General features: G+C 54.0%; 2 protein-coding genes across 9 annotated transcripts in view; both read right to left on the bottom strand.

Annotated features, from left to right (window-relative positions):
• LOC141949421 (H(+)/Cl(-) exchange transporter 5) overlaps nucleotides 1-10082 on the bottom strand; it is a 44194-nt gene extending 34112 nt beyond the window's left edge. For 2 of the 8 annotated variants that reach the window (XM_074882986.1, XM_074882991.1), the window contains exons 1-3: nucleotides 9970-10082; nucleotides 9493-9569; nucleotides 6715-6909 (exon numbers count right to left, since the gene is read on the bottom strand). Coding sequence is in view for 3 of the 8 variants with exons in the window: in XM_074882984.1 (XP_074739085.1) it covers nucleotides 9493-9496 (4 nt within the window). In the remaining 5 variants the exon portion in view is untranslated. Of the gene's footprint in view, nucleotides 1-6714; nucleotides 6910-9492; nucleotides 9570-9962 lie in introns of all 8 variants that reach the window. The other 6 variants (XM_074882988.1, XM_074882984.1, XM_074882989.1 and 3 more) reach the window with 6 other exon arrangements.
• Nucleotides 10083-20997: 10915 nt separating this feature from the next.
• Nucleotides 20998-24899, bottom strand: LOC141949429 (regulator of cell cycle RGCC-like). The gene is made up of 5 exons (XM_074883025.1): nucleotides 24759-24899; nucleotides 23793-23948; nucleotides 23173-23253; nucleotides 22926-22988; nucleotides 20998-21661 (listed from the first exon to the last, which is right to left on the bottom strand). Exons 2-5 carry the CDS (start codon nucleotides 23944-23946, stop codon nucleotides 21654-21656), a joined length of 306 nt encoding a protein of 101 aa, XP_074739126.1. The 5' UTR covers nucleotides 23947-23948; nucleotides 24759-24899; the 3' UTR covers nucleotides 20998-21653.
• Between the last annotated feature and the right edge of the window lie 453 nt (nucleotides 24900-25352).

Genomic DNA, 25352 nt, shown 5'->3' with positions numbered 1-25352 from the left:
TAGTTATGCTATTACAGAGCCTGAGCTGGGCCAGCCACCCGCACATGGACCTCGTGGGTTGCAGAGAAGACAAGAGATGGAAAAGAGCAGAGGGAGGTCAAAGTCCTGGGGAAGATCTGCTCCTGAGAGTCACCCCACGAACAAAGGGCTTCAAGAAAACAGCTGATATTCTCTCGCTCCTGCACCGTGCTTTCCTTTCTGACAAAGCCTGCTGTAACATCCTGCAGTAACGATGCACAAAGACGACGTTGGGAAACAAGGTCGTGCAGGGATACTTGAGACCAGGGCCAACAGCTGTAGGGCTATATTCCCACCCCACAAAGTAACTTGTGGTTTTAGCTAAATCACACTACCTGCTTTGGCGTCTCCATCCATGAAATGGGGGAAAAAATTATTTACTTCTTGTGGAAATGGCAGGAAGTTGTTTTGAACTACTTGCACGAAAGATACCTGTGGGTCCAGGCTAGCGGTAGCACTAATTCACACCACATGGGATTCACTCAAAACAGTTGTCTTTGGTGAAGTGAAATCAATTCCAGCAACGGACTGCTGCGTTCATGTTCCCCATCCTAAAACCACACTGGGACCTTCCACAGTGCCCCAGGCATGACTTGAAGCAGGTACCGACCGAGGCGAGCTGCTCCAGCAGCACAACACAGTGAGCACACAGATGCAACCCAAGACACTGCCGGCCCCATTCAAGACTGGCGCCGGTACTCCAAAAGCTAAAAGAAACATTGTTTAGCACAAGTTCAGCTCAGCTGTCGCTGGTAGCACCAGTAAATCACAACTCATTATCAGAAACATATTTTCTTAGTTACTTCCTCCCAGTTATCCACTGCATCAATTGGCTCCTCCAGGAAACCTCATCCTCCCTCCCTCTTCCTGGGCGTGCTCCAGTTCTTTGCAATATTAATCACGTTGGGTACAGTTTTAAGGAATTGCATTAAAACAAGCCAAGTCACATTTAACAGCAAACAAGACTGTTTACCATGTTACTGGACTTAACAATTGGTAGGTTGCTAAATCATCGCTGGCAAACCAGGTCTTTTTTTGGCTGGGGGCAAATTCCCATTAAAAACTTCTTGCGACAGCATGAGACAACAACAGGGAAAGCTCTTGCACAGAGAGGAGTTATCAGCAAGTTTCTGTGCACAGAAATGAGGCACAGACCAGGAGAAGTGAAAGCACCAATGCTAGGCACTGACCTGTACGCAGTACTCACGTTTCCTACAAACTGAGTGGAAAAACAGGTTCCTAAGCAGTCCTGGCAAGGCGGTGTTATGCTCCCCAACCCACACAGATCCTTTCTTACCTTCGGGGCTTTCCCTGTTATTTGAAGGTGAATTTGAAGGGGAGTTCAGAGGCAGAAGCAGTCCTACAACTGCTTGCAGGTTGAAAGCAGGTTACGTCTCCAACACATAGTATCTTTTCAGTATGCTACACCACCTTGCTCTACTTCCTAAAAGCCAAGAAGCAGTTCTTCCTGATAATTACTGATGTGCAACCATAGCTCTCAAACCGCCCCCCACCCCTAAAGCAGTAAACTCCCATTTAAACATTTCTGTTGATATTGCCATTTTTTTCCTACAGTTGACTATACCGACAAGCTGGGTTATGGCTGGTTATGGCTGTTGGAAGCAAACAGCCATGTGGGAGACAGGGAAGGACAGAAAAGCCAGGACACTGGCGTACTGAGATGCAGAGCAAGGCACGCCTGCCCCCCTGCAGACACCTGAGGATGAACGTGGGACAACGCACACAGCCAGACCAACGCGTGTCCCTCAGAGCAGCAATGCACCTCTTCTCGGCAGGTTTGATTTTTTCCTGTTTCACTGGGGCAAGCATCTGTGATGCTTCAAATAAACGCCCTATTTAAAAGAGACAAACTACAACTTGGATTTCCCAATACCCGCTCCTGTTTCCAAAGTTACGTGCTGCTTCTCTCTCCTCCCAGGCTGGACACCTCAGCTTCCAACCCACGGAGATGTGACTAGCACCAGCCAGCTGGGATTCAGGAGAGGACCCACAGCAACGTCAGCCCGGGCCCTGCACAATCACCATCCACATTACCAAACGACGCTCTGATTTGCATCGCTCTAGCAACACTGACCACAGGCCTCAGACAGCGCTCAGGTCCTATTTAGTCACCCAGCTTTCTCTGAAGGGTTTGGTTTTATCCTCTTGTACAATATTACCCCTATTGTAGTAGTGTTTGATGTTCAGATCAAAGCAGCCTGACCAGCATGTTTACAGGGATCATGGGCATTTCAGTGCTTTTTTCCAGAAATCTCTGGGTTTTTTAAGGCACTTCATCATACAGAAATGCAGTAAGTGCCAAGACACAAGTCAGGTTGCCTTGCTTTTGCTGGGTAGGTTTTTTTCCTCCCAAACTATTTGTAATTTCCATTTTAACTTTCAGTTAAAAAGTCACGATCTTAGCTCAGACCCCTCTTCCCAAAAGCTTCTTCACAAACACTTCCAGCTTCTTTTCAGGTTAGTGTTTTGATAAAAAGCAGCCTAACTTGAAAATTCGAAAGACCAAATTTACAGGCAGTTTGTGATTGTGCCATGCAACAGACAGTTAAGAAGGTTTTGCTACTGGTTTCTTAGCTTTCTGTATTTTACAGACTAAATTCAGTCATTTGCAGCAGTTTCCATACTGAAATGCAACTGACAGCTTCTCTGCCATTACCACCTTCTTTGGAAATCCAGACTGGTAAAACTGGTTGACTAGCTCAGCTTTGCGGAGGAGTATCAGCTGAGCTAGAGCCTTGTTTTTAAAACATACCTGTGTAGCTGGTAAGCGATGACTCCGAAGTGTCTACAGGCCATCCTGAGGTTAGCATATCTTCAACATACAGCCAGATGTCACTCCATTCATCCAGCCTTCCCAATGCAAATGGGAAGAGTGTGATTAACACATGACCCAGAATGAAACAGCCAGAATAAATGCAGGTGGTTTTCATCACAGAGCCTGCCACAGCATTAAGAACAGATCTAACATGGTTTTCATCCTGAAAACATCAAAGTCTTGGATGAAGACTCTAAAGCCACTTCCTGCCAAAATCGCTACTCTTAAACTGGATCACAACCAAAGCTGTCCTCACAGCCAACTTCCCTCCTAGGAGAGCTCTAGGAAGCAGAACAACCCTACGGGCCCCATTTTCGTTAAGGAGGTAGGCTGCTTCTTGGCTGAGAGTTTCCAAGGCAAGATGGCCACAGACCATGCTCGAGGAGCTACAGCTGAAGTCCATGCTGACAAGAAGCAGAGAGGAGTCAGGGACTCCCAGACACACAGCACAGCAAAGGTGCTCAAGCAGCCAAAGGCTGCAGGACCTCCCTCCATCTTCCCCCTGTGTCGGGGTCCAGATGAACCAGCTCTGCGACCTGCAGCTTCAGTCTGGCACGGTGCAACACGCAGCAGCACATCAAACTAACCGCAGCACATCCGCCCCAAAGTCAAGTGGAAAAGTGATTTGGATACAAGACAAGTGGATTTTAATACAGAAAAGTCTTCAAGGCAGCATGAAAACCAGTAGTACTGGCCAAATATAGTTTTTATATAAAGCGTTCTTTTTCTACTTTATGGTAGGGAAGCACACAGAGTACACATGCTAGCCTTGTTTAAACCCAGACAGCTTCAATGTACGCTTAGTAATGTTTCTTAAAGGAGATTCCCAATACTGCAACAGGCAGATCCAAGAACTAGTCTAGCAAGAGGCTTATATTGTCTCCCCCATTCCCAAAAATGACTGCACAGTCACCCAAGCAGCCAGGGCTCAGCAGCCGTGTTCACCCACGGTTCACAGCAACACCCACAGACACCTGGCACCCACGAGACAGTTTCACACCCCAGGCAGGACAGCAGTGTTTTTAAATACTGGTCCTTTCATGTTTACCCCAATAGGGCAAACAAGAAAATTAGTCAATTCAATAAAGTATGGATAATTTTCTACTTCCTGACTAAAATAAGTTACTGCAGCCACAGAATTAGTGTTTTATAAACTCATTTCCACTCTTCAGGTTAAAAATGAACTCCTCACAGTCAGATGCTACTCATACACCATAACCACTAGCTGTGCAACACTAACAGAGTGGATCTTCACTTTCGAATTACATGACTTACAATCATCCCATTCTTTCTCTATCTGTTACATTTAGTTATTGTACTGGAATTCAAAAAGGACAAGAATTTGATGTTACAGAGCTGACATCCTTCAGATTTGATTGAGAAAGCTTATGCCCAAAACTGTGTTAGACAAAAAAAAAAAGCCAAATAACCCCTGATAAAATATCATCTCTCTTCAAATACCACCACTTTTTTCCCCTTTTCCTTTCCTTTTTCCCTTTCTTGTTTTTAAAGAATAAGGACCATCATGGCTACAAATAGCAAGATTTCAACAAGTATTTCCAATTATATTTTACAGTCCAGTTTAGTTTCAAGCTTGCATCAAGTTTCAGCTGGAAACCTGTCATTTCATACTTTAGTTAAGTGCCAAGTACTGTATGTCTTCCAGCAAAGTACTTTATCTTTTTTGTTCGTTTTTATGACACTTCACAGCAAACCCTAAAATTCAAATGGCACTACATGGTATCAGCTTAAGACCTATTCTGAGGAGACTGCAGTTCTGCTTCTTGTTTGACAAGGTAGAAAATGCCCAAGTTACTGAAATATAGGCCACAACGGACTTAACAGGATTTCCCGAGGCACAAAGAGAATGTAAAGCACTCAACTTGCACAAAATCCTTGGTGAGAAAAGACTCCTGAAAGCCTCCCTGTCCTGACAGTAAGGGGGTTACAGGAGGAACAGAACCTGGCAAGAACTGCTGCTCAGCTTCCCCAGAGAGGTGGCATTAATGACCCAAAGAGATGCTGCCAAATTGCAGTGAGAATTATAGCTGGCACGCACCAAACACTATGAAGCAGCCAGGCCCCGAGTGCTGCCCACACAAGTTACCTTTCCAACGTCTCCCTCCATAAAATTCATCTGAGCTGCTCAGTGCACATGACATAGCTGATTTTATACATTTTTGTCAAAGCAATGGATTTTATCCTGTTCACAGGCACCTCCTCAGGCTGACTGGCTATTTGATCCAAAGTATACAAGCTCTTTCCTTCTACAGTCACTAGATGTTTTAAAAAACAAACAGAAGTTCCTTGAAGAGGGCGGGATAAAAACAGCATTTTGGAAGTACTGAACTGCAGCTCAGTGGGTCTGAAACCCATTGCATTGAACCAGAACAAGCTGGCACACAAACAACAGGGCGAATTCACCGATTGCAATACTGAAGCAGCTCTCAGGACTCATTGAATTTCTACAGATGGTTCAGCCTCCTAAAAACCAGGACGCTCATTCAATAGCTCACCTTCCACCCTCCAACAGCAGAAGCTGCAACGTTTCAGTGTCCAAAAGTTCTGTAGCTACCCACAACACCAGCGCCCTCAAAATACAAAGAGGCTTCCTTATCCCCTTTGGGAAAAGTGAAATTTGGCTAGAGAGTAAAGGAGTTAAGGCCACTGAAATAAGCAGCCTGACCGTCTACTTAATTTCCAGCCAGGTTCTCAGGAAGCACCTTTGGGAGCCGAGCCTCGGCAGCGACACGCTGGCATCCACAGCAGGCAGCAGACTCGCCACGTGGGTTTCAGACCCTCTGTTCATGGATACCTTCCATGCTCTTTGCTATAAAGTGTTCTGGAAAATGCAACTGCACATACATTTCATCAGGGACTGCTCAATTTATTGTCAAGCAGCACGAAAAAGATCATGGCCACTGTACAAACACACAAAGGATTTTCCCTTTATTGATTATGGGCTTTACAGTCTCCAAGAAGAGCAGAAACGCACTGCCACTGACTGCAGCAGTATTTTTGTTTAAAACTTTTTAAAAGTTGATATTGTAGCAGATGTCATTAAAAAAGAAAAAAAAAAATCAAAGTAACTTTATATACCCTGTGTAGGTCTCACTACAGTACTTAAATTTCTTGAGAATTTTCTGCTTAAAGCAAAAACCCATGAAGAGGCAAAAGGACTATTAAGATGAAAATCAGGGACATGATGAAAATCTCCCAACCCCAAAAAAGCCAACAGTTGCCTCTATCTTACCAAAGCATTCATCTGGGTGTTCTCATCTCCCCTAACTCAATTACCCAAGCATGCCTCTAGCACCCCTTCTTCTGAATAAAACACAAATACATCCAGTACACAGATAAACCCAAAGTTCAGTCAGTTGGCTGCTGAAGTTCGACTTAAAAAGAGCCGTACGCAGATAGAAGGAATGTCCACAGCAGCCTGCTTGGACAACCAGATTCTGCCCTACAGCACAACCACTTCTTTCTTCTCCAGATAACAACAGGGTGCCACAACAGCCAGCTTCCCCAGAAATGCTCTCACCCATTCCTCAGCCTTGAGAAACGACTGGCTTTGAGGAAACCTTAAGGATGCAGGGACACACACATGACATCCCACCTTCCACAACACAGCTGTGCAGAAAGGCAACAACTATGAAACACCGTCAGTGTCACCACAACAAGCCCTGAAACACTAGTTACAGTGTTTTCACACCACTTCACAACATCCAAGAACTGGCCTCAAACCGAAAGCACTACAGAAACATCTGCAGCACGACGGCGACGGGTACGCAGCACCTCGGAAGTCCAAGTAGTCTCTGTAGCTTCTGCTATTGAGCAGACACAGACGTGCCCAGGGTTACCTCGGCTGAAGCGGTGTGCCCAGTCCCTCTCAGGCGGCAGGCTCCCCAGGGACCCTCATCTCCTCTGCCTTCGGACGCTGCCCAAGCTACACCGAGGAGACAGGTGGGCTTCCACGCTCAAGGGATTCATTCAGAAAAGGATCTTCAAAAGCCAGGGCTGGCAGTCCTTCAGAAACAGCCGCACGTGAAGCTGTGCTGCATAACCAAGAGTGAGTTGTTATTCCAGAGGGAATAATTAAAAGCATGATGCACGAGGCACATAACTATTCAAACCCACACTGTCAGTTCTGCAGTTGGGCACTTAGACCTGAATCCAAACTCCTGAACAAACCTGCTGGATGAGTCTAAGACCAGATGAGGGCAATGTCAGCCACCCCAGCCCTTGCCTGGCTGTGCACACAGGCTGGGGCACAGGCCAGACTTCATTCGCCTCCAGAACACCCAAATGGCTTGTGCTATTATACAGATAAATTCTACCCCTATGTAAGCATGCTCAAGGTGAGGAATTTTGGGGGGCAGGTTCACCTGCCTTCACTAGTGACCAGATCCAGCTGGAGACACAGCTGGTGCCACCTTCCACACCAAGGATGGAAGAAAATGAGAAACCGTGGCAGAGGAAAAGAAACAATATGGGTGTTGGGGAAGGAGGAGGTGGGTGATGTGGGCAAAGGAGCAGAAGAAGCAGGTGAGCCTTGAGACCCCACGAAGCTGCAGCAAGCACCCTGATCTGAGGGGAGGATGCCATCACCGCCACACAGACACATCCTTGAAAATGCTATTCCCAGGTAAAAAAAGAAAATTTGCATACATCAACCTGCACTTAAAATCCCCACAACAGATCTAGGCAGCAACAGCACAGCCCTGGGTGCTGCGAGAGATGTTTCCAGGCACCTCAGCTGCAGCAGACCCTCCCCAACCACAAAACCACCTGCTGCCGCCCCATGCCAGAGCCGCCCCCCTGTGCCATCGGGCTTCCCCAATTTTTGAAATCCCTCTGCTAAACCCTGCTGCCACCAGCTCGTGTGACGGTAACGGCTGCCAACCTGAGAGCTTGCTCCACCATTCTTCCCATTAAACCAGTTGTTCATGAAGAGCAGCTCTTTACTCGGAAAAGCAAGTGACTCCATGTTCTAATTGCATGCTGCAATGTGACAATTGCACAAGCAGCTTTTTGCCTTGCCAAAACATCTAGTGCCAAAGGAATAATGTATCATTAACAGATATTTCCTGAAATATAGGTGTTACAGCCACATTTCTTACTCAGTTACCAGCTTCATGGCATTTTTTTAAAAACAAACAAACAAACCGGATCAAATACAAATCAGACAAAACAGTGCTGGAGAACAACTGAAGGAAAGTATTTAGATGAAAATAAAATCTTGCCTCACAGCATTACCCAGTTCTGAAAGACAATGGGGTTGCCAAGAGCACACGGCAGCAGATAGGAGCAGCACGGCTGCGTGGCAAGGGATGCAAGAAAATAAAAGTACGTCTGTGTGGCACAACTTCCAAAGAACCTCCTACAAAACACTGCAGGAGAAAAGAGAAATGAGCTTTGGTATTTTAGGGCCCACAGAGATTTTCTAACTTCTGCAGCTTTCTGGTAGCTGAAGATCATGACCTATGAGTCCACAGGGAGACCAAAGGACATTTGCTGTTACGTTTTCAGGCATGTGCAGCATACGGCGGGGTGAGAAAGTGCAGGGACAATACAACTCCATCAAAAAAAACACTTTGGTTGGGTGTTGCTCCCAAACCATTTCAGCTTCTGGAGTTACTGGACAACAACTGTTAGTGACAACACCACAAAGTCTTGGGCAAACCAAAACCAAATCCAGACCTCAGAAGATATTTTGGTTCAACAAAGTTCAAGGTCATATACCACAGACCTTCACCTGTCACTGTGCAGAGAGTGTGAGGCCATTTCAGAAAGGAGTAGCTCAGCAAGTCTCCAGCTCGGGCTGACAAGAAGATGACTTGGCCCTTGCATCCCAAAAAATTAAAAACAATTCACTATTTTATACAACCATCATTCAAGCAGTATTTTAAAAACAAAAATAATCCTGATTTCACATTCTTCTAGGAATAAAGGGAGTCAGAGGTGCAGCAGTGCCTACCAGCCAGGCGTCCCTGCTGCCTCCCAGGCGCCAGTGCTTACAGTCCTGCCCCATGGCCACCCCACCTCACCAGGAGCCCAGAACAGAACCACCAACACCTGGAAAATTATGAAGTGTTCATTTCATAAACACCTGCTCTACACAAGTGTAAAAACCTAAATCCTTCCTTTCATTCTGGCTGCAAAAAAAAAAATGAGATACAACCTTCAAAATTAACAAAGGCTTTAAAACTTGGACAAATGAAAGCTCACAACATCCAGAACCTGGTAACACTAATTGTATTAAAGGATTCCCAAACTCTGGCTGCCTTATTTCTCACCCCCTCCCTGGCAGTGTTCAAGGCCAGGCTGGATGGCACTTTGATCAACCTGGTCTAGTGGAAGGTGTCCCTGCCCATAGCAGGGGGGTTGGAACTTGGCAATCCTTAAGGTCCCTTCCAACCCAAACCATTCTGTGATCTCTGGAGGCTCCCTCAGATAGGAATTTCCTTGAGCACCCAAACACCAGCTCTGCTCGTATATGCTCCAGCAGAGGCAGACAGAAAGAAAAGCAGGTGATGTGGCCCCCGGCAGCTCATCACTTTGCCGTGTGCTGCCCAAGCTCTCAGCACGGGTGTTCACCCACCAGAGAGGTCAATCACGATTACAAGAGGATCATTTACCCATCCAACAAGCGGCATCGGTACCTTCTCCCAAGGCTCTGCTGCTCCTGCCTTCACTCTGATGCTTCTTGGAGCTACTGGAAGAGAAAGAGTGACTTGCTCAGGCAAGAAAACACAGCCGGGACACACAGCCTTCCCCAGGGCTGAGCTGTGGGGGTAAGCATCACCCCCGCCATTCCGAGCGAGGGGGGCTGCAGCCCCCGGAGCCCATCCCGGCCGCACACGGGGAGCCGGGAATTCTCCCATTTCGTGACTCCAACATTCTACGCCAGCTTTAGTCAAATCTCCCGCTTCCCACCTCCCACTGCGGCATCTGCATCGCTCCCCACCCCGAGGCCAACGGCACCATCGCAAAACACCGGGGGAGAAGAGAGGGCAGGCAGCCCCACACGTACTCCACTCCCGCCCAAACACCTCAGCCCCACAGCTGCCCCTCCCAGGCCTGCCCCGCGGCTGCCCCGGCCCCTCACCTCGCACCTCCGCCGCTCCGGGCCCCGCTCCGCCAGCCCCCGCCGCTGAGGCTGAGGCCGAGCCAGGCCCCGGCCCGGGCCCCCAGCGCCGCCGCCCCCCGCCGCCGCCGCTGCACCTGCGCGACGGGCGGCACCACCTCCGCGAGGCGGGGAAACGTGACGTCACGCGGCCTCCCCGGCTGCCCGCCCTGCTCCTCTCTCCGGGCAGGGCTTGTACGCAGGCGTATTGCGCTGCTGTTGAAGCACGGGCGCGCCTTGCCGGCGCCATCTTGAGTGTGGGCGCCGGGCTCTTAAAGCGGTATTCACCCCGTTCTGCAAGGGGAGAGGCAAGGGCAGGGAAAGTGGGTGCGGAGGGTCCCTGCGTGAGGCCTCTGTGAGACCACAGCGCAAATCGCACCTCCGCCCTGCCCCTGTTCCGGTCCTGGTGTATCCCACTCCTCTCCATCCCTGGCCTTCCACCGCAGATGTCCCCATCACTGCCACCCCCAGCAGAGAATCCCCCATCACTGACCCCTCCATCACTGACCTCCTATCACTGGCCTCCCCAGCAGAGACGCCCCATCGCTAACACCCCACATCACCGACCCCCCCCATCGCTGACCCCCATCTCCCCCAGATGGGCTGGTGCAGCAGGTCCCATGGGGCCTGGTGGATGCTCTGCCCTGTGCCTCTGCCGTGAGCCCCACTGGGATCCCCCACGCCAAAACCTTTCGGAAAAGACCACCCCATATGGCAACGACGAGTGGACCCGACCAAATGTCTCTTGCTTCTCCAGAGCTCTGCTCATCCAACACCACCCAACCCTGGGCTGGGACATCACTGTTGCCATCCTGCTTGTGGGGGACGTTTTTCACCTGGTCTTAAAAAGAAGTGTCCCTCCTTCCCTCACCCACCCTTTCCCCTGGACACTGCAGAGGAGCCAGGAGGACACAGAGAAGTTTCTCTCCCTAAATGTCTCCAGCTGGAGAATACATCCTTATACACCATGGGGCACTTTCCAGCCCTCCAAAGTCTGACTGTGATGGGAAAGCTGTGGGAAAATGCTCACAGGAATGGGAAAATCTCCAGCTCCAGGATTACTTTTCCGTTTCAATTCACTAAATATATGCAAAAGATGCTAGTGTTTTCTGTGATCCACAGCTAACCTGTCCCTCGGCACCAGCTCGCTCGCCTTGGTGCCCCCATCCCCACTGTCCATGCTGCGCTGAAGAGGAGTCAGCCGGCTCTCGGGGAGGGTCCCTTGGGGCAGAAAATATGTAAGATGGAGGAAAGGTGGGTTTAAAACAAGGGCTCGACATCGGGAAAACAACTTTTTTACCCCCCAGGTCTGCTTCTGGCTTGTGGCATAGCCCCAGGGGACAACTTCACTGACAACATCCTGCTCCAGGCCAGCACTGGACCCCTCCAAGCCAGGGCAGAGCAGGGGGTTGATGGATCTCCCGGGCCCCCTGGGAAGGCTTCATCCCTCTTGTCCCCCAAAGCAGACAAGCCTGGAGGAGAAAAGGCAGTCCTAAAGCCATCCTCAACCCAGCACCCCTCCAGTTCTCCCCACCCAAACCCCACCACATGGACACCTCAGGGTTCTGGGGGACTAAACCCAACTCCTTCCCAGGCCAGACCCCCCATCACGGCTTGGCTGCACTCACTGGTCTCTGCCCAGAGGCTTCCCGTAATCCCCCTCCGCCCTTGTGCCAAACTGAGGGCACTATTGGAGTGGAGCACTGAGGTGCTGTGTGAGCCAGGGAGGAAGGAGAGCCATGGTGCCTCAGTTTCCCTTCTCCCCGCCTGTCTCCAGGAGCCAAGCACTTTGACAGAGAACTCATCGGCAAGTGTTTATGGGGATTTCCCCTCTGTCCTCCTGCGCATGAGCACCCTCAGCAGCACTAAGCTCCTTGGAGCAGCAGCTGAGGTGGTTGTGAGTCGTGCCCCCCGCAGGAGCCAGCCCCCACCCCGATGCAGCCCCTCCACCAAAGCCCACCTCTCCCAGTCTATCACCAGTCCGCCTAGGGACAGGCAGGAGAGGGGATGCTGCAGCACTAGAGGGCAGCAATGGTGCGGGCAGGAGCTGCCAGGCCAGGCAGAGGCCAACACCAGCCAGGAGCACCTTGCTTGAGCAACTAACTCCGAGTCCTTGGAGGCATCTCCTCCTCCTCTCATGGAGACTGGCTCAAAACTGGTTGGTTTCTTCTCTGGGCCTGAAAGCGTGGCTGGTCCCTGCTGGGAGACAACCCACAAGAGCACGGAGCCATGCTGGGGTGATGCTGCTGTGGAGCAAGAACCTGTCTGGTTCCCCGCAAGAGGCTGAGTCCGGCAGCAGACAGCCCTGCAGGCACAAGAGGACCAGGCCAAGGGCAGCATCCAAGCCTCCTTCTCTCCCTCGTCCCGGGAGCAGCAGTTCACCGGCCTGGGGAGTCTCTGCAGGCTCCCAGCTCCTGCTCAGAGGGAGATGCACAGATGCTGCACAGATTGGTTTGCTTCTCCGAAGAATGTCTCCAGAAACAGGCAGGATAGGGAGGTGCAACTTGGAAACCTCAGTAGCAGACTTTCTGCAAAGCAATGGTCTTTGGGAGGGAGGAGCAGGCCTGTGGGGCCAGGGAGGAGAGGGAAGGAGAGGGCTCTGCTCCGCTCCATCCCTGTCCTGCTCATCCCAACTGCGACAAGCATTGCTGCAGTGACTGGGCTGCTCCATGGGGGAGCTTCAGGAAGAGAAACCCAGACCTGGAGGTATTTGCAGACACTCCATGAGCAGAGCTGCTGGGACCGGGAAGGCAAACCCCATCCCTGATTTCCTGCCTATTGTTTTCTACACCACTTGCCCAGGAGCTTCACCAGAAGAAAAAAATAATCCCCCTGGCTGAATGTGAATGTCAGACCCGTGACATGGAGGCAGGGCCAACCCCAGGGCTGCCTGCCTTGTCCCCAGCGTGCCCGGAAACCTCTCTGTTCAGGGAAACAGGAAGACCTGAAATAGCAGAAGCTGGAAACACGTGGCTGGGGTGGGAGCAGACCTGGGAGCGTCCAGCATCCCACCACCTCGTCTGCACAGCCCCTGGTTTGCCCCTTGGCATCATTTTGTGACGAAGCTGTTGCCCTTTGCCTCTTCTGCCACTATGGTTTGCTCATCTACCCACCCACCTCATCCCAGCAGACCCCAGTCTGAAGCACCGGGTGCTCTGGGACCCGTCAGTGCCATGCTCTGGGCACCCTGGATCTGTCACTGCACTTGGAGAGCACACCCAGAGAGAGGTCCCAGTGATGGGTGCAGCCCGTCACAGCTGCCTGCAGAAGACATGGCCTTGTCCTGCTGCTAACAGAGAGCCCAGTCCTGTACCCTCCTGGGGTGGGGATAAAACCAGAGGCGATCCTCAGAAAGAAAGCAACCAGCTTCTTGTCCAAGCCCACACTATGATCAAGCAGGGATGAAGCTGCTGACTCTGTGTGCTGACCTGGGGCAGGCAGAAGGACCTAGAGCTAGGTCGAAGCTGAGCACGCAGAGGGGGAGCGGGAAGGAGGGGATGCTGCTGCTTCATCCACTTGATACTTGCACGCAGTGGCTACCAGCGATATCTACCCAGCATCAGCCTTCCAAGTACTGACAGCCAGCACACAGCTGGGAGCCAAGAGATAGCAAGGAACACACCCCAAAATTAAGCAAATATCACAGCAGAATGAGGAAGGAGTTGAACTTTAAAATCTAAACATGCCCTACAGTGGTAGAACAGTCAGGACACGAAAATTCATGGGATGCGGTGAGGAAAAGAGTATGAGGCTGGGCAGCATGGTAACCAAACCGTAAAGAATTACAAGGAAAAAAAGATATTTCAAGTCCAAAGATCATTGCATGAATAGGCTGCTAGCCTCTGGATGCAGAAAATCAGGGGTGATTATGTTGAGGAGGGCTATTTGCAGGCTTAGCCCCCTGCTTGAATGCAGGCTTGGTGCCCGAGGAATGGTGACACAGGGCTGGACCCTCCTGGTATTAGTTTAATTAGTTTAATTATGAGGTTAATGCCAGCTAAGCTAGCAGGGAGTCCCGGCCCAGCTCAGCTGCGTTTCTCTGTTCTCCCTTGAGACCTGGGCCACTTTTGGCAACTTCAGCCAAAGGGTTTTAGCTGCCTTGGAAATCAGGCGCCTGCCCCGCGGTCCGGGGCTGCTGGTGGGGTCTGCAGGAGGGCAGCTCGTAACAAAGTGGAGGGAAAGGCGGCAGGAGAAAGCCCAGAGAGACAGAATAACCTTTCCCTGCTGTCATCCCGTGCCCCAGACGTGCTCTGCCGCTGAATGAAATACCACCGGCCGAGAGGCACGTGAGGCTCATCCGTTCCCGGTCCCCGGGGACAGCCAGCAGCCAGCCCCTGTCCGAGCAAAGCAGAACAATCCCAGGAAGTGACCCGGGGGGGCAAAGGGACAGGATGCCGCGCTGGCCGCCACCACCAGCATTGTCTCTTTGGATACCTGGGGGATGAAGTCAGACAGCCCAGCTCGCTAAGGAGGAGCACAGGGTGGGGGTTGAGCAGGGAACAAGCAGCCAGGGGAAAAAACACAAAGCCTCTCTGATTGCAGGCACCGGCCTTGGTCTCTACCTGGGTGAAACCTCAGCAAGGACCCGGAGGAGCTTGTCTCCCCTCGTCCAGGGACACTGGCATGTCCCACTGGGAAAGCACCCACTCCACACTGGCCAGCACTGTGGAGCTCTCCTTTCCTCTGGGCAATGGTAGGGTCACACAGAGACTACTGGGGGACATTTCCGAGAGTCAGAGCAGTTGCACCACTGCTGAAGAAACCTCCCAGCCCTGTTCTGCAGCCTGGTCTGAAGGAACAAGCCTCCAGGCCACCCTGGACAAACCTGGCCTGTTGCCAGCCCTGGTAGCTCTTAAAGATAGCTTGCTGTCTCCATGGTCTGCCAACCTTCCCAGGGGCTCCCCCAAGGTGCTGAGAGGTGGGGAGCATCCCTGGGGTTTCCTTGGGGCACTGGTGGTGGAAATCAGGGTGAAGGGTGTAAATCAGAGTGCAGGGTGTAACGCAGGAGCAAGACCCCCAGCTCTGGTTAATACTAGTACTCTCTGCAGCCTGGAGGCACACAGGTTGGAGCCAGCACCACACTCTTCTCTGCAGGGATGAATTCGAGCACTGAAGGGGTTCACACTGGGGTGGTGCTTCAGGCACTGCCTGGAGCAAGGATGCAGCTCACAGGCCTTAATGTGCCTTGAAAGATGGTCCAGGAGAGACTTGCTGCTCCTTGGAGAAGACCCTGCTGAGGGCTGGTGGAGCTGAGGACTCTGTGGGGGCTGTACAGGATGGAGAGGCACGCTCAGTCTGGGTCTGTGCGTGATGGAGACCTTCCTCCACCCCACTGCCCATTGCAGCTTGGCCAGCTTCATCCTTGCACTGTTCTTCTGTGCAGGTAGCCCGAGCCCACCATGGCTACTGAAGCCCCTAACCTCTTGCCTGGCCCATAAAGGCCATGTTGCCATGTTTCCATCACTCTCAATCAGCATCTGAGGCTGTTCAGCCCAAACTACAGCTCTCCTTGCAGCCCTGTGCCAACCAGTCTCTCCCTACCCTGCCTTTCCCTCCACCTGCTGAGCTGACCGTCCTGGGAACTCCCCCAGCACAACCATGACCTGGAACACCCCAAGTCTCCTATGTCCCCACTGGATCCCTCTGTGGTTTCACATCCCTTCATGGCATTGCAGCTAAATTCTGCTGTCTCTGCGGTGGAAGCTGTGGGCAAGGACAGTGGAGATCTGACTTGACCAGTGACACCAGGCTATGTCACCCCTTTTGGTTCTGGGAAGGAAGTTTGTTTCTGGGCAGTAGTTTCAACAGAGAGGAGCGGTAAAAGCCTATGTTCATTCACCCCTTGCCTAAGCATGGATTTCCCTTGGAAGAGGCAAAGCCACCCCACGTAATGCAGTGGGGTGTCTCCTGCCCATGGTGGCTGAAGGCAAGGACCAGTGTTTCAAGACCTGAGAGGTGGTTGGGTTCATTATGTCTGGAGGCAGGCAGGGTTACCACACCTGTCCTCCCTTGGTCCCCAAAATCGAGATGCACCCCAGAGCCTGCATCTGGCTGCACTGACAAGGTGGTGAAAGGCAGCAGAGGGGAGCAAGTTGGTGTTTGGGGCAATGGGGATCTGCACCCCACCCTGGGAAAACATCTCGGGCTCTGCTCTGCAGTCCAGCTGATCCTCTGGCCCCTTGCAGGCATCACCAGGGCTGTTCTTGGGCAGGGATTCAGGTGATGGAGACTTTGGTCTTCCCAGGTCCAGCACTGATACCTGCTTGGCCACCTCCCACAGGCAGGACCCAGGCTGGGGACAGCTGGGGCTGGCAGCTCCCTGGGGAGAGGAGGGGGCCGAGGACAGCACCCCTCAGGCTGGCAGACAGGCAGGGCAGGGAGGGAAGGGCTCGAGAGATGATCTGCTCAGCACAGCTGTGGGCTGTTTTGCATACCCCTATCAGGAGGAGGACCAGATGATGAGGACTCAGAGCTGGCATCATGGCCAGGTCCCACTGAGCCAGTGCTCCTTCCCACACCCCACAGGATGGGACACCCGCGGGTACTTCCCTCTCTGCTGCCAGCCAGCCAGCCCTGAGGGGCACCTCACACCCTCAAACCAGCACGGATGAGCTGGGGTCTGGGTGGGCTTTTGAAGGGTAAATGTGACCTACAATGAGAGCTGTGCCTGCTCCCATGCAGCTCTCTAGCTCCGGTTAAAAAGCGTGCTGGAAAACCTGAAAGGATCCTACTTCTTCTTTCCTGTAAATGTGGAAAGATCCCCCAAAGCACGTGAGAGGGCTTATCAGGAAAGAAAGGCAGCAGCAGACGGCATCCCCATGGTTAGGTTATCTCCCAAAATAGTTACAACCTCTTGCATCACTACAGCCAGACTGTCTGGGCAGCCAGGGACTTCCCTTCCCCAGAAGGATGTGGTTCCCCTCTGAAAAGCAGCGTGGCACAGATGTCCCCAAGCACACACAGCCCTGGGCAGTACCACACAAGTGTCCTCCCAGCTGCTGGAGGAGAAGACACCAGCTCAGCAGTCTGGAGAGGACCAGAGAGCCACAGTTACCTGGGGATGAAGGAGAACTTCTGGTGGTCCCTATGGTGATGGCCACCAGGGAGGTTTCTGGCTGCCCTTCATGCAGCAAAGGAGGGAGGTGGCTGGTTGCCAGCCAGCCCCTGTGTGGCTATGGGCCACCTCTGCTAAATCTCTCCCCTCCATGCCCCAGCCTGGCTGTTTGGGTCCCCTGGACGCCAGATCTGTTCCTCTGCAAGCTGGCATTACAGCTGGAGCTGAATGCCCCCAGCCTGGAGGAGGGGGCTTACTGGAGACCCTATGAAAAGAGCGTGTGGGACCCAGTGCTGGAGCAGTGCCTCCAGAAAGGCTGGGTTTGCAGCTGGGCTTGAAGGAAAAGGTGCAGGCAGGAGGCCCGTGCAGTTGCCTCAACTCCGGTTAGCCACTTCCCGTCCCTTGGTGGCCCCATGTACACTGCTCTCGCTTCTAAGAAAACAAGCAAGCAGTTAGCAGGCAGCAGATCACAGGGCAGTGAATGCATGGTTGGAAGCCATGCCAGCCTTGCAGATGATCACCCGTGCAGGCACCGGGTGCCTGCTCCAGCCTGGCTCAGGCTGAGTTTATTCTCCACTGACCGTGGTGGGATGGGGAGCTGCAGCCTTCTTTCCCTGCCCTCTGCTGCCTGCACCCCAACCAGTCTGGACCAGCAGCTCCCAGCTGCTGCTGGGGGCTCCAGCACCCTCCAGGCAGCACTGCTCAGAGGCTGACTGTCTCCAGCTCCTCCAGCACCCTCAGCTCCCGGTGCCTCCGGAGGGTGTCTTCCCACCCTGGTAGGTCCAAAGCACCTTCAAGATTCTTTGAAGAGCTTTACACAAAGTCCAGCATGGCCCTACTGCTCGCAGGGCTCCTTGGCCCTGGTCCAGCCTCCTCCAAGCTGCTGCAGGAAGAGGGACCCAGGGGAGGAACCGACGTATCACAGGACGTGCTCATTCACGCTGATTATTTTTGCAGCACCTCCACCACATGTGCATGCAGGGGCCATCCAACTCTCCCCACTAATCACCTCTGTCAGCCTCAGCCCTCCCTGCTCTTGGGTGTTCAGCTGTCCCATGAGCATGACTGGATGCAGTGATCCTCCCAAGCTGCACAACAGCCCCGTGGGGGCTGCACAACTACCCCCCCCCCGGGCCAGTGGATGGCGTAGCCACCCTGCCACCCAGGTGTGTCCCCAACCCCTGCCTGGGGTCCCCAAGTAAAAAAATCCCCCACCCCATCCCAGCAGAGGACCTGACAGAGCCCCTGTGCCCAAAGGGGTCTGCTTGCCACGATGTGCGAGTCCATCCTGGGGGGGGGGGTCAGGCCAAGCATCACCATTGCTGCAGCTGTCGGTGCAGGCTGGGCAGGACAATGCTGGCATAAGGTCCCATGTCACCCCGTCACCCACATGTAGTACCGGCACTATGGAGTGCCCAATGCCAGCTCCACTGTTCCCCCAGCACCAGCCCAAGCAGATGCTGACAGCTATGGCACTGGGTGCAGGAGGTACCACGAGCCCTGGAGACAATCCTGAGCAGCACAGGACACCCACGTTGTCTGCCTGATTTGAAGTTCCGGAGGAATCCTGGGGTGAAACCCAAACCCCTCTCCTGGCAACCCTCACAACAAACAACCCATCTGGAGCTTCACCGAGTCTGTTATTTTGCTGCAAGGGTGTATCAGCCACAACAGATTTGGGGCTTGAAAGTATTTATATCTGCAGCTGCTTAGCAACATTTGCAGATGCCACGCTGGTGCGAGCCAGCGAGTGGCACCCAAGGAAAGCAACCGCACGGGATTCCCCGGCCCAGCACTGAGCATCTCCACGACCCAACTGGAGACCACACTGTCAGGCAGGCTGGGGGTGGTCTGTTAAAAATCCCCTTCCCACGCAGGCTGGTATGGTGCTTGTGATACCCAGAGGCAGAAAGGGACCGTGGGTGGAATAAACATCAGAGTCAGAGCTAGATTGCAGGGGCGAAACGCCTGTGTGCAATGACTCAGAGGGGAAAAAATGTCCTGACTGACATTGGAGTTGCTGCCACTGCATATGACAGTGACCGCCCCCAAAGCTCCTGCTGCCCTGACCCCATTGATGTGGGTGACCAGGGTGCTATGGCCCCATCACACAGCCGAGCGTCACGGGCAGAGCTCTGAGCATCACTGCCACCCCCAGCCCCCCACACTGTTCTCACCCCCATCTTCTGGTCACCCCTTGATGGGGCCAGGGGGCCATGTGGGAGGCAGATCAGCAGACACGTCATGCAGCTGGGGAGAGTGACAGCAGAAAGTGTCCCCATGTGTGACCTGCCCTGCACAGGGCTCTGCTGGGGCTGTTCAGAAGCCACCACCACACTCTTGCCCTCCCTCCCGATTGCTTGAGTTTGCAGGATTAACATGTGTTCAGTAAACTTCTGTGATGGCACCAAGCCCCAGGCTGGCAGATTAGATGACCAATATCCTCCTGATCAGCACACCAGGAACCAAGGGGTGAGGAAAGAAGCTAAAAACTGTCTTGTTTCCTGCTCAGACAGTTGCAACAGAGCTGCATGTGTCTCTGCTCCATGTGGACATCACTGGGAAGGAAGGACAGCACCTTCTGTCTGCCCCACCAAGCCACTCACCCCCCAGGGACACACAGGGGTACCCCACACACCACCCAAGGCAGAGGACTGCAAACCCCCATCCCCCGGGGACTTGCTCCTGGGGTTGCTGCAAGTGGCAATAACCAGAGGAAGTGTCACTAGGGCACATATGTTCAGAAGTGGGACTCCCGGAGCAGTATCACCCACTGACACACACCCTGGTCTTTTCAAGCACAATGGGAACAAACCGACAGCTGCAAACCCAGCTCTGCAGCAAGGGGCCTCATTTGCCTCTTGTTTCTTTAGGCTAAGCAAGAAATACTCCCTGTAATGTACCTTTAGGGTAATCATATACTGGTTTGGTTGGGACCTTAAAGATCATCTAGTTCCAAACCTCCTGCCATGGGCAGGGACATCTTTCACCAGACCAGGTTGCTCAAAACCCCATCCAACCTGGCCTTGAACACTTCCAGGGAAGGGGCAGCCACAGCTTCTCTGGGCAACCTCACAGCAAAGAACTTCCTTACATCTAACCTAAATCTACCCTACAGAATCACAGAAAATGGTAGAGTAAGGGGCTTTTGAAAAGAGAGTACCAACAGGAGCAGAGAAGGTCTCACAGCACCCCAGGAACAGGTCCCCAGCACCTCCTCCCACCGGTGCGAGAGGAGTGGGCAGTGGCACATCGCCCCTAGCAGATGGGAGCAGAAAGGGACAGACTCTGCCCTCCTCTCCCACCCCCACCCCATCCAGAAGCCAGAGCCCCTGTGACGGGATGTCCGAGCAGATGCCGTGGCCATTACCCACCCTGCAGCACCTGATGAGCCCCCCGGGTGCATGGCTTCAGCCCTCCTCTTCCCTGTCCCCAGCAGGCTCAGGACCACCAGGCAGGCTGGATCTGGCCCCGTGAGAGCAGCTAGGCTCCCTGCCAGCTCCTGGGGTTGCTCCAGGGAGGCCCAAGCTCACAGGCTGGGGTTTACCCCAGCCAGGCAGGGCATTTCCCCAGCGGGTCACAAGGCAGCAGGAGGGTACAAGTCCTGGGGACACATTTCAGGGGGCTTTGCTAAGACCCCTGCAGAGAGCTGGGTCCCTCCCCCTGTCCGTCCATCCATCCCTGTTGCCAGGGTCAGAGCTCCGAGCACAGCAGCCGTGGACAGAAGGTAGCCCAGCCTGCCCCATGCTCTGCTGCAGCCAGGGAGGACCAGGGGCTCCCCTACCCCACTTCAGACATACAAATGCTCCTTAATTTGCTTCCCTGAAGTCTCCTTGTCACCCCACCCTCCCCCAGTCTCTCTGATGCCCCACTGGCTGCGCCCTAGCATGCCTGCTCCACCCCTCCAGGCAGCTGTGGAGAAGAGCCCATGGGAAAAGACTGGACAGACACACAGACAAGCACTGAGTCTTAAAATCCCATTCATAAAAATACATCCCCTCTGTACAGTGTGTAACATTCTTTTTACAGTATTTACAGCAGCAGTTGGGGCAGAGGCACTTGGGGTGCAGGCAGGGGCCTTATTTGAGGCTACCCGTGCAAAGCGAAGGGCCAGCAGTGGTTGTCACTGCCTGTGACAGATGCTACTGTGGGAACAGGCTTCCCAGGAGGGAACACCAGGGTCTCACTGATGATGTACTGCAAGCTGATCTTCTCTAAAATCACCCAGGGTTTCTCCTCTGGCTTCAACAGTGGCATAGACACCACTCCCCCACCCCACCCCATCCCACCCCCTCTCCCACTCAGTCACAAGAGCTGCCAGTGCCCCTCGCAGGACAAGGTGTTGTGCCCCCAGCGAGAGCTTGTCCCATCTCAGCGCTGGCTGAGTCCTGCCTTGCACGTGGGAGCAGAGCAAGGTCCAGCTGCCCGTCCCATTGCGGGATCAGTCCCCACTTGTGGCTGGCGCTGCCCTTCCCCGGCACGGAGCAGCATGGCACGGGAGACCTGTCACCCACGCAAGCAGTGGGTGGCAGGGGCACGGAAGCAGAGGGTGCATCGGGGAGGCACGGGGCTCGTCTGCTGTGGGTCTTCCTCTCCAAACTCACCACCAGAACCACATCTCACATCTCTGCAAGACAATCAAGGGTGGGGGGGAAGACTGGTGAAATGACTGCTGAGGGGAGGGCAGCTGCATGGTGCGCTGGACCCCCCTAAGCATCACCAGCAGCAAGGTGAGAGCAGAAATCTGCTGGGGGGGCTCTGGTCCCCTTCCTGCTTCACTGCCCCCGAGTACAGCTCAGGGCCAGCAGAAGCAGCACTTTTCACCAGCCACCTCATTTTGGATGCTCAAAAGGGAAGGGAACAGATACTGAGAACTGTGACTTATGTAGCCTGCCTAAGGGGAAATAATGTTTATTTTTGTTTAAATCAAGTTCTCTCTGCCTCCAGCCTGTCGCCCAGTGACCCATTTGGAGAGGAAGTGTACCCTCTGCCTCAGTTTCCCCAGAAAAGAAGCTACTGGTGACCAGCCAACCTCACAGGACTGCAGAGCTGCCTGGGTAAAGCTGCCAGAGATGCCCAGCATGGCATCACCACCTTCTCCAGCAGTACCTGCAGCCAAGCCCTTTACTAGGAGAAAAACATCTGCAGGATACCATGACCCATCTGTGCTCCCCAAGGGCTGGGATTCCCCTCTCTGCCATCGCACAAACCCTCTGCAGCAGTGCCCACTCCACAGATGCAGAAATCTCACTCAGACCTACCAACAGCTTCACTTAGTGCCAACACATCCCAAGGGCATGTGTTAGGTGATACTTAATGAGTCTGAATCCTCACTTTCCTCCCTGCAGACGGGATATTCCCACAGGGCTGATTTTTTTCCAGGCTGGGGTATACCACAAGGAAAAACAGTCTTTTCCTCCTGCTCACCTTCCCCCTCACATAGCAAAGAAAAGCCTTTGAGCAGCAGTCAGAGGAATGCTGTAGGCAGAGAGCCACAAGCATCTGTACATCTTCCTGAAAATGTCAATAGCCCTGCAGGTTGCTGCTGTTTGGCCACCTTTTTTGCAGGCCTTTGTTGTCAGGACCAATCTGGCCTTCACAACCCCAGTCTCCTCCCCACCAGGACAGTACTGCCACCTCCACTTCACCAGTTGGGAGAAACTGAGGCACCAGAGTGGGGAAATGCAGATGAGCCCCCTGCCCTCCCTATGCAAAAGACAGAAAGATTCCACCCCTGCAGCTCTAAGCCCCCTGAAGTGGGAGCCCCAGGAAGGGTGCTGGGCCAATCTCTGCTGAGCCAGAGGCAGCAGAGAAGCCCCAGCCCTGGTGACCTTCCAGGCTGGATGCAGCTTGGGTCTTGGGAAGCACAGAGATCAGAGCTGCATACGTACCCTCCAACACTTTATCCAGATCCGCAATGAACTCCTCCAGCTCCTGCGTGTCGCCAAGCTTTGCTAGCGGAGAGAAACACACTGTCAGGTCTCTCCCATTTCCTGCCCCCAGCTCTAATTTGGGAGAACAATCCCTACCCCTTACTTCTAACCACAATTGCTCTGGTTGCTTCTGTACCAGCCCATCACTGCTAAGCCAAGCCAAGCATGCAGAAGGAAGCCCTTCAGACAGATCTTTCAGCCTCACCTTTGGAGGGGTAAGCATTGGCAGGGGTGTTGAGGTCCTCCTCGCTGGAGTTGAGACTGCTTCCTGGGGATGTGCTGGTACCTACGGATGCAAAGCATTAGTCACTGTCCATGGCCACAGGCACCTTATAAACAAGTTGCAGGACCAGGGACCAATCATGTGCATGGCATATGGTCCCTGGACCACCCTCACTCTTGGCCAACCCATCTGCTCTTCTTCGACTGCAAGGGATGCTTGGAAAAAGGGAACTGAGCTTCTCTGTCAGGGCAAACAGCACTAGAGGTTGCCTGGGCATAGCCACAGGGACTCTTCGGGATTATTGTAGCAAACTGGTTCCCTCTGACCTCCTGGTTATCTCAAACTTCATGCAGTCCTGCAGCAGCCAACCCAGCAGAAGGAGCCCCAGCAGGTGTTGGCAGGCCCTGGGCCAGGATCCAGTGGTCATCACCTCATGCTACTTGTCCAGCCCATGAGAGATGAGTCAGGCAGGCAACTCAGAGGTGGGATCATCAGGAAGCTCCATGGTTTACCATGGAGGAACCCCAGAGCTCCCAAAGAAACTCCATCCTGACAGACACCATCCTCCCCCAGGACTCCTCCTTCCCCAGCCCCAGACTCACTCTCCAGCTCATCAATGCCGCTATCATACACGCTATGTCCCGCTTTCTTCTTCAGCTCCTCCAGGTGCTGCTCGTATTGGCACGCAGGCCCTCTGTCAAAGTCCTCCATCACCTCATCAAACTCCCGCAGCAGGTCACTGAGCTCATCAGCCATCGCTGGGGGCAAGAAGTCAGTGGAGGAAGCGGTTTGGAGCCCACAGCCCACACCAGGCAGGCAGCCCCAAGCAAAAGCCTCTCAGGAGCAGTACCAGGCTGGGGATGAGGCAGACCCAGGCTCTGGGCCGCCTCTCCGTGGGCAGGTTGCCAGCTCTGTGCAGCAAGTTCAGGGCTGACATTGTCCATTGTCCCTCACCGCCCCACCCCAGAGCTGAGAGCATCCAGCTCCTTGGGCAGCTCGGCTGTCCCTCCAGCTCATCCCACAGCTGAGCAGGGGCCCGACCCGCTAAGAACCAGTCCTAAGCAGGCAAAGGGTCTTGATCCTGGACCTAACTTCTTCCTCAGCCTTCAGGGTAGGTTACAGCAGGACTGAAGAGGGGGGGCTGGACCACGCTGAGCCTGGGTGACCGGCAGCAGCGGAGCTGGGCAGCCGCCGCGGGCGCTGCTCGCAGGGGTGTACCGCCGGCTCTCCCCGGAGCCGTCCCTGCACCGGCAGGACTGGACCAGTCACGCCTCGGAGGGCTGAGAACACCGGCACAGCCGGGGAGAGGAGACGGGCGAGCGCCAGCCCCGGGCTCAGCCTGCCCCTGGGCCAGCCCCCGCGGGCTCACGGACCCGGCCCGGGGGCAGGGCCCCGGGCGGCACACGGTGGGCACAAGCCCCGGCCAGGCCGAGGCTGGGACCCTCCGTCCCGCACGCTGCAAACCGCGTCCTGCTTCCCGGGGACTTCCCGAAGGGAGGCTTAGCAAGGCGGGGCGGGGGGGGAAGGCAGCACCCCTTCGGGAGCGGGGGGCACGGCACGGCACTCACCGGCGGACGAACGGGCTCCAGCGCGGGCAGCGGCGGCGGGTCCCGCCGGGCGCGGCAGTTTTAGCCGCGGGCGCCGGGGCGTGGGGCGGGGCGGGGCCGCAGCGCCCTGGTGGCCCCGCCCCTCCCCGCCGGACTCGGGTGACCGTGGGTCACCCGCCTGCCGTCACCCCCCTGCCCGGGCCAGGGTCACCCCTGCGGACACAGGGTCTGGGTGCCGGGGGTCTCCCCTCTCCCCCGCGGCCCCTCCCACGCGGGACTCGCCGTGTCTCCATGCTCTGATGGCGCGGGGTGACGCCCGGGGACCTTCACAGAATCATGGAACAATCCCAAGGTGGAAGGGACCTCAGGGATCATCTGGTCCAACCTTTCTGGCCCAGCACCCTGCCCAGCTGAGTCTTAAAAGTGTCCAATGTTGGGGAATCCACCACTTCCCTGGGGAGATCATTCCAGAGGGTCATTGTTCTCAAGGTGAAAATTTTTCCTCTTCCATCCAATCAGAATCTCCCCAGGAGTAACTTGTACCCATTACCCTTTGTCTTTTCCATGTGACTCCTTGTAAAAAGGGAGTCTCCATCTTCTTTGTAGCCACCCTTT

The sequence above is a fragment of the Strix uralensis genome, chromosome 13 (assembly GCF_047716275.1).
Source record: "Strix uralensis isolate ZFMK-TIS-50842 chromosome 13, bStrUra1, whole genome shotgun sequence".
Taxonomy (NCBI): Eukaryota; Metazoa; Chordata; class Aves; order Strigiformes; family Strigidae; genus Strix; species Strix uralensis.
The sequence above is the reverse complement of the archived record's forward strand: the minus strand, read 5'-3'. Positions and strand labels throughout refer to the sequence as shown.

Coding starts and splice junctions, on each gene's coding strand:
- LOC141949429 (XM_074883025.1), bottom strand. CDS start 23,946: ATGGCTGATGAGCTCAGTGACCTGCTGCGGGAGTTTGATGAGGTGATG. Junction 23,254..23,792: donor CGGCATTGATGAGCTGGAGA/GTGAGTCTGGGG, acceptor TTGCATCCGTAG/GTACCAGCACATCCCCAGGA. Junction 22,989..23,172: donor CAATGCTTACCCCTCCAAAG/GTGAGGCTGAAA, acceptor TCTCTCCGCTAG/CAAAGCTTGGCGACACGCAG.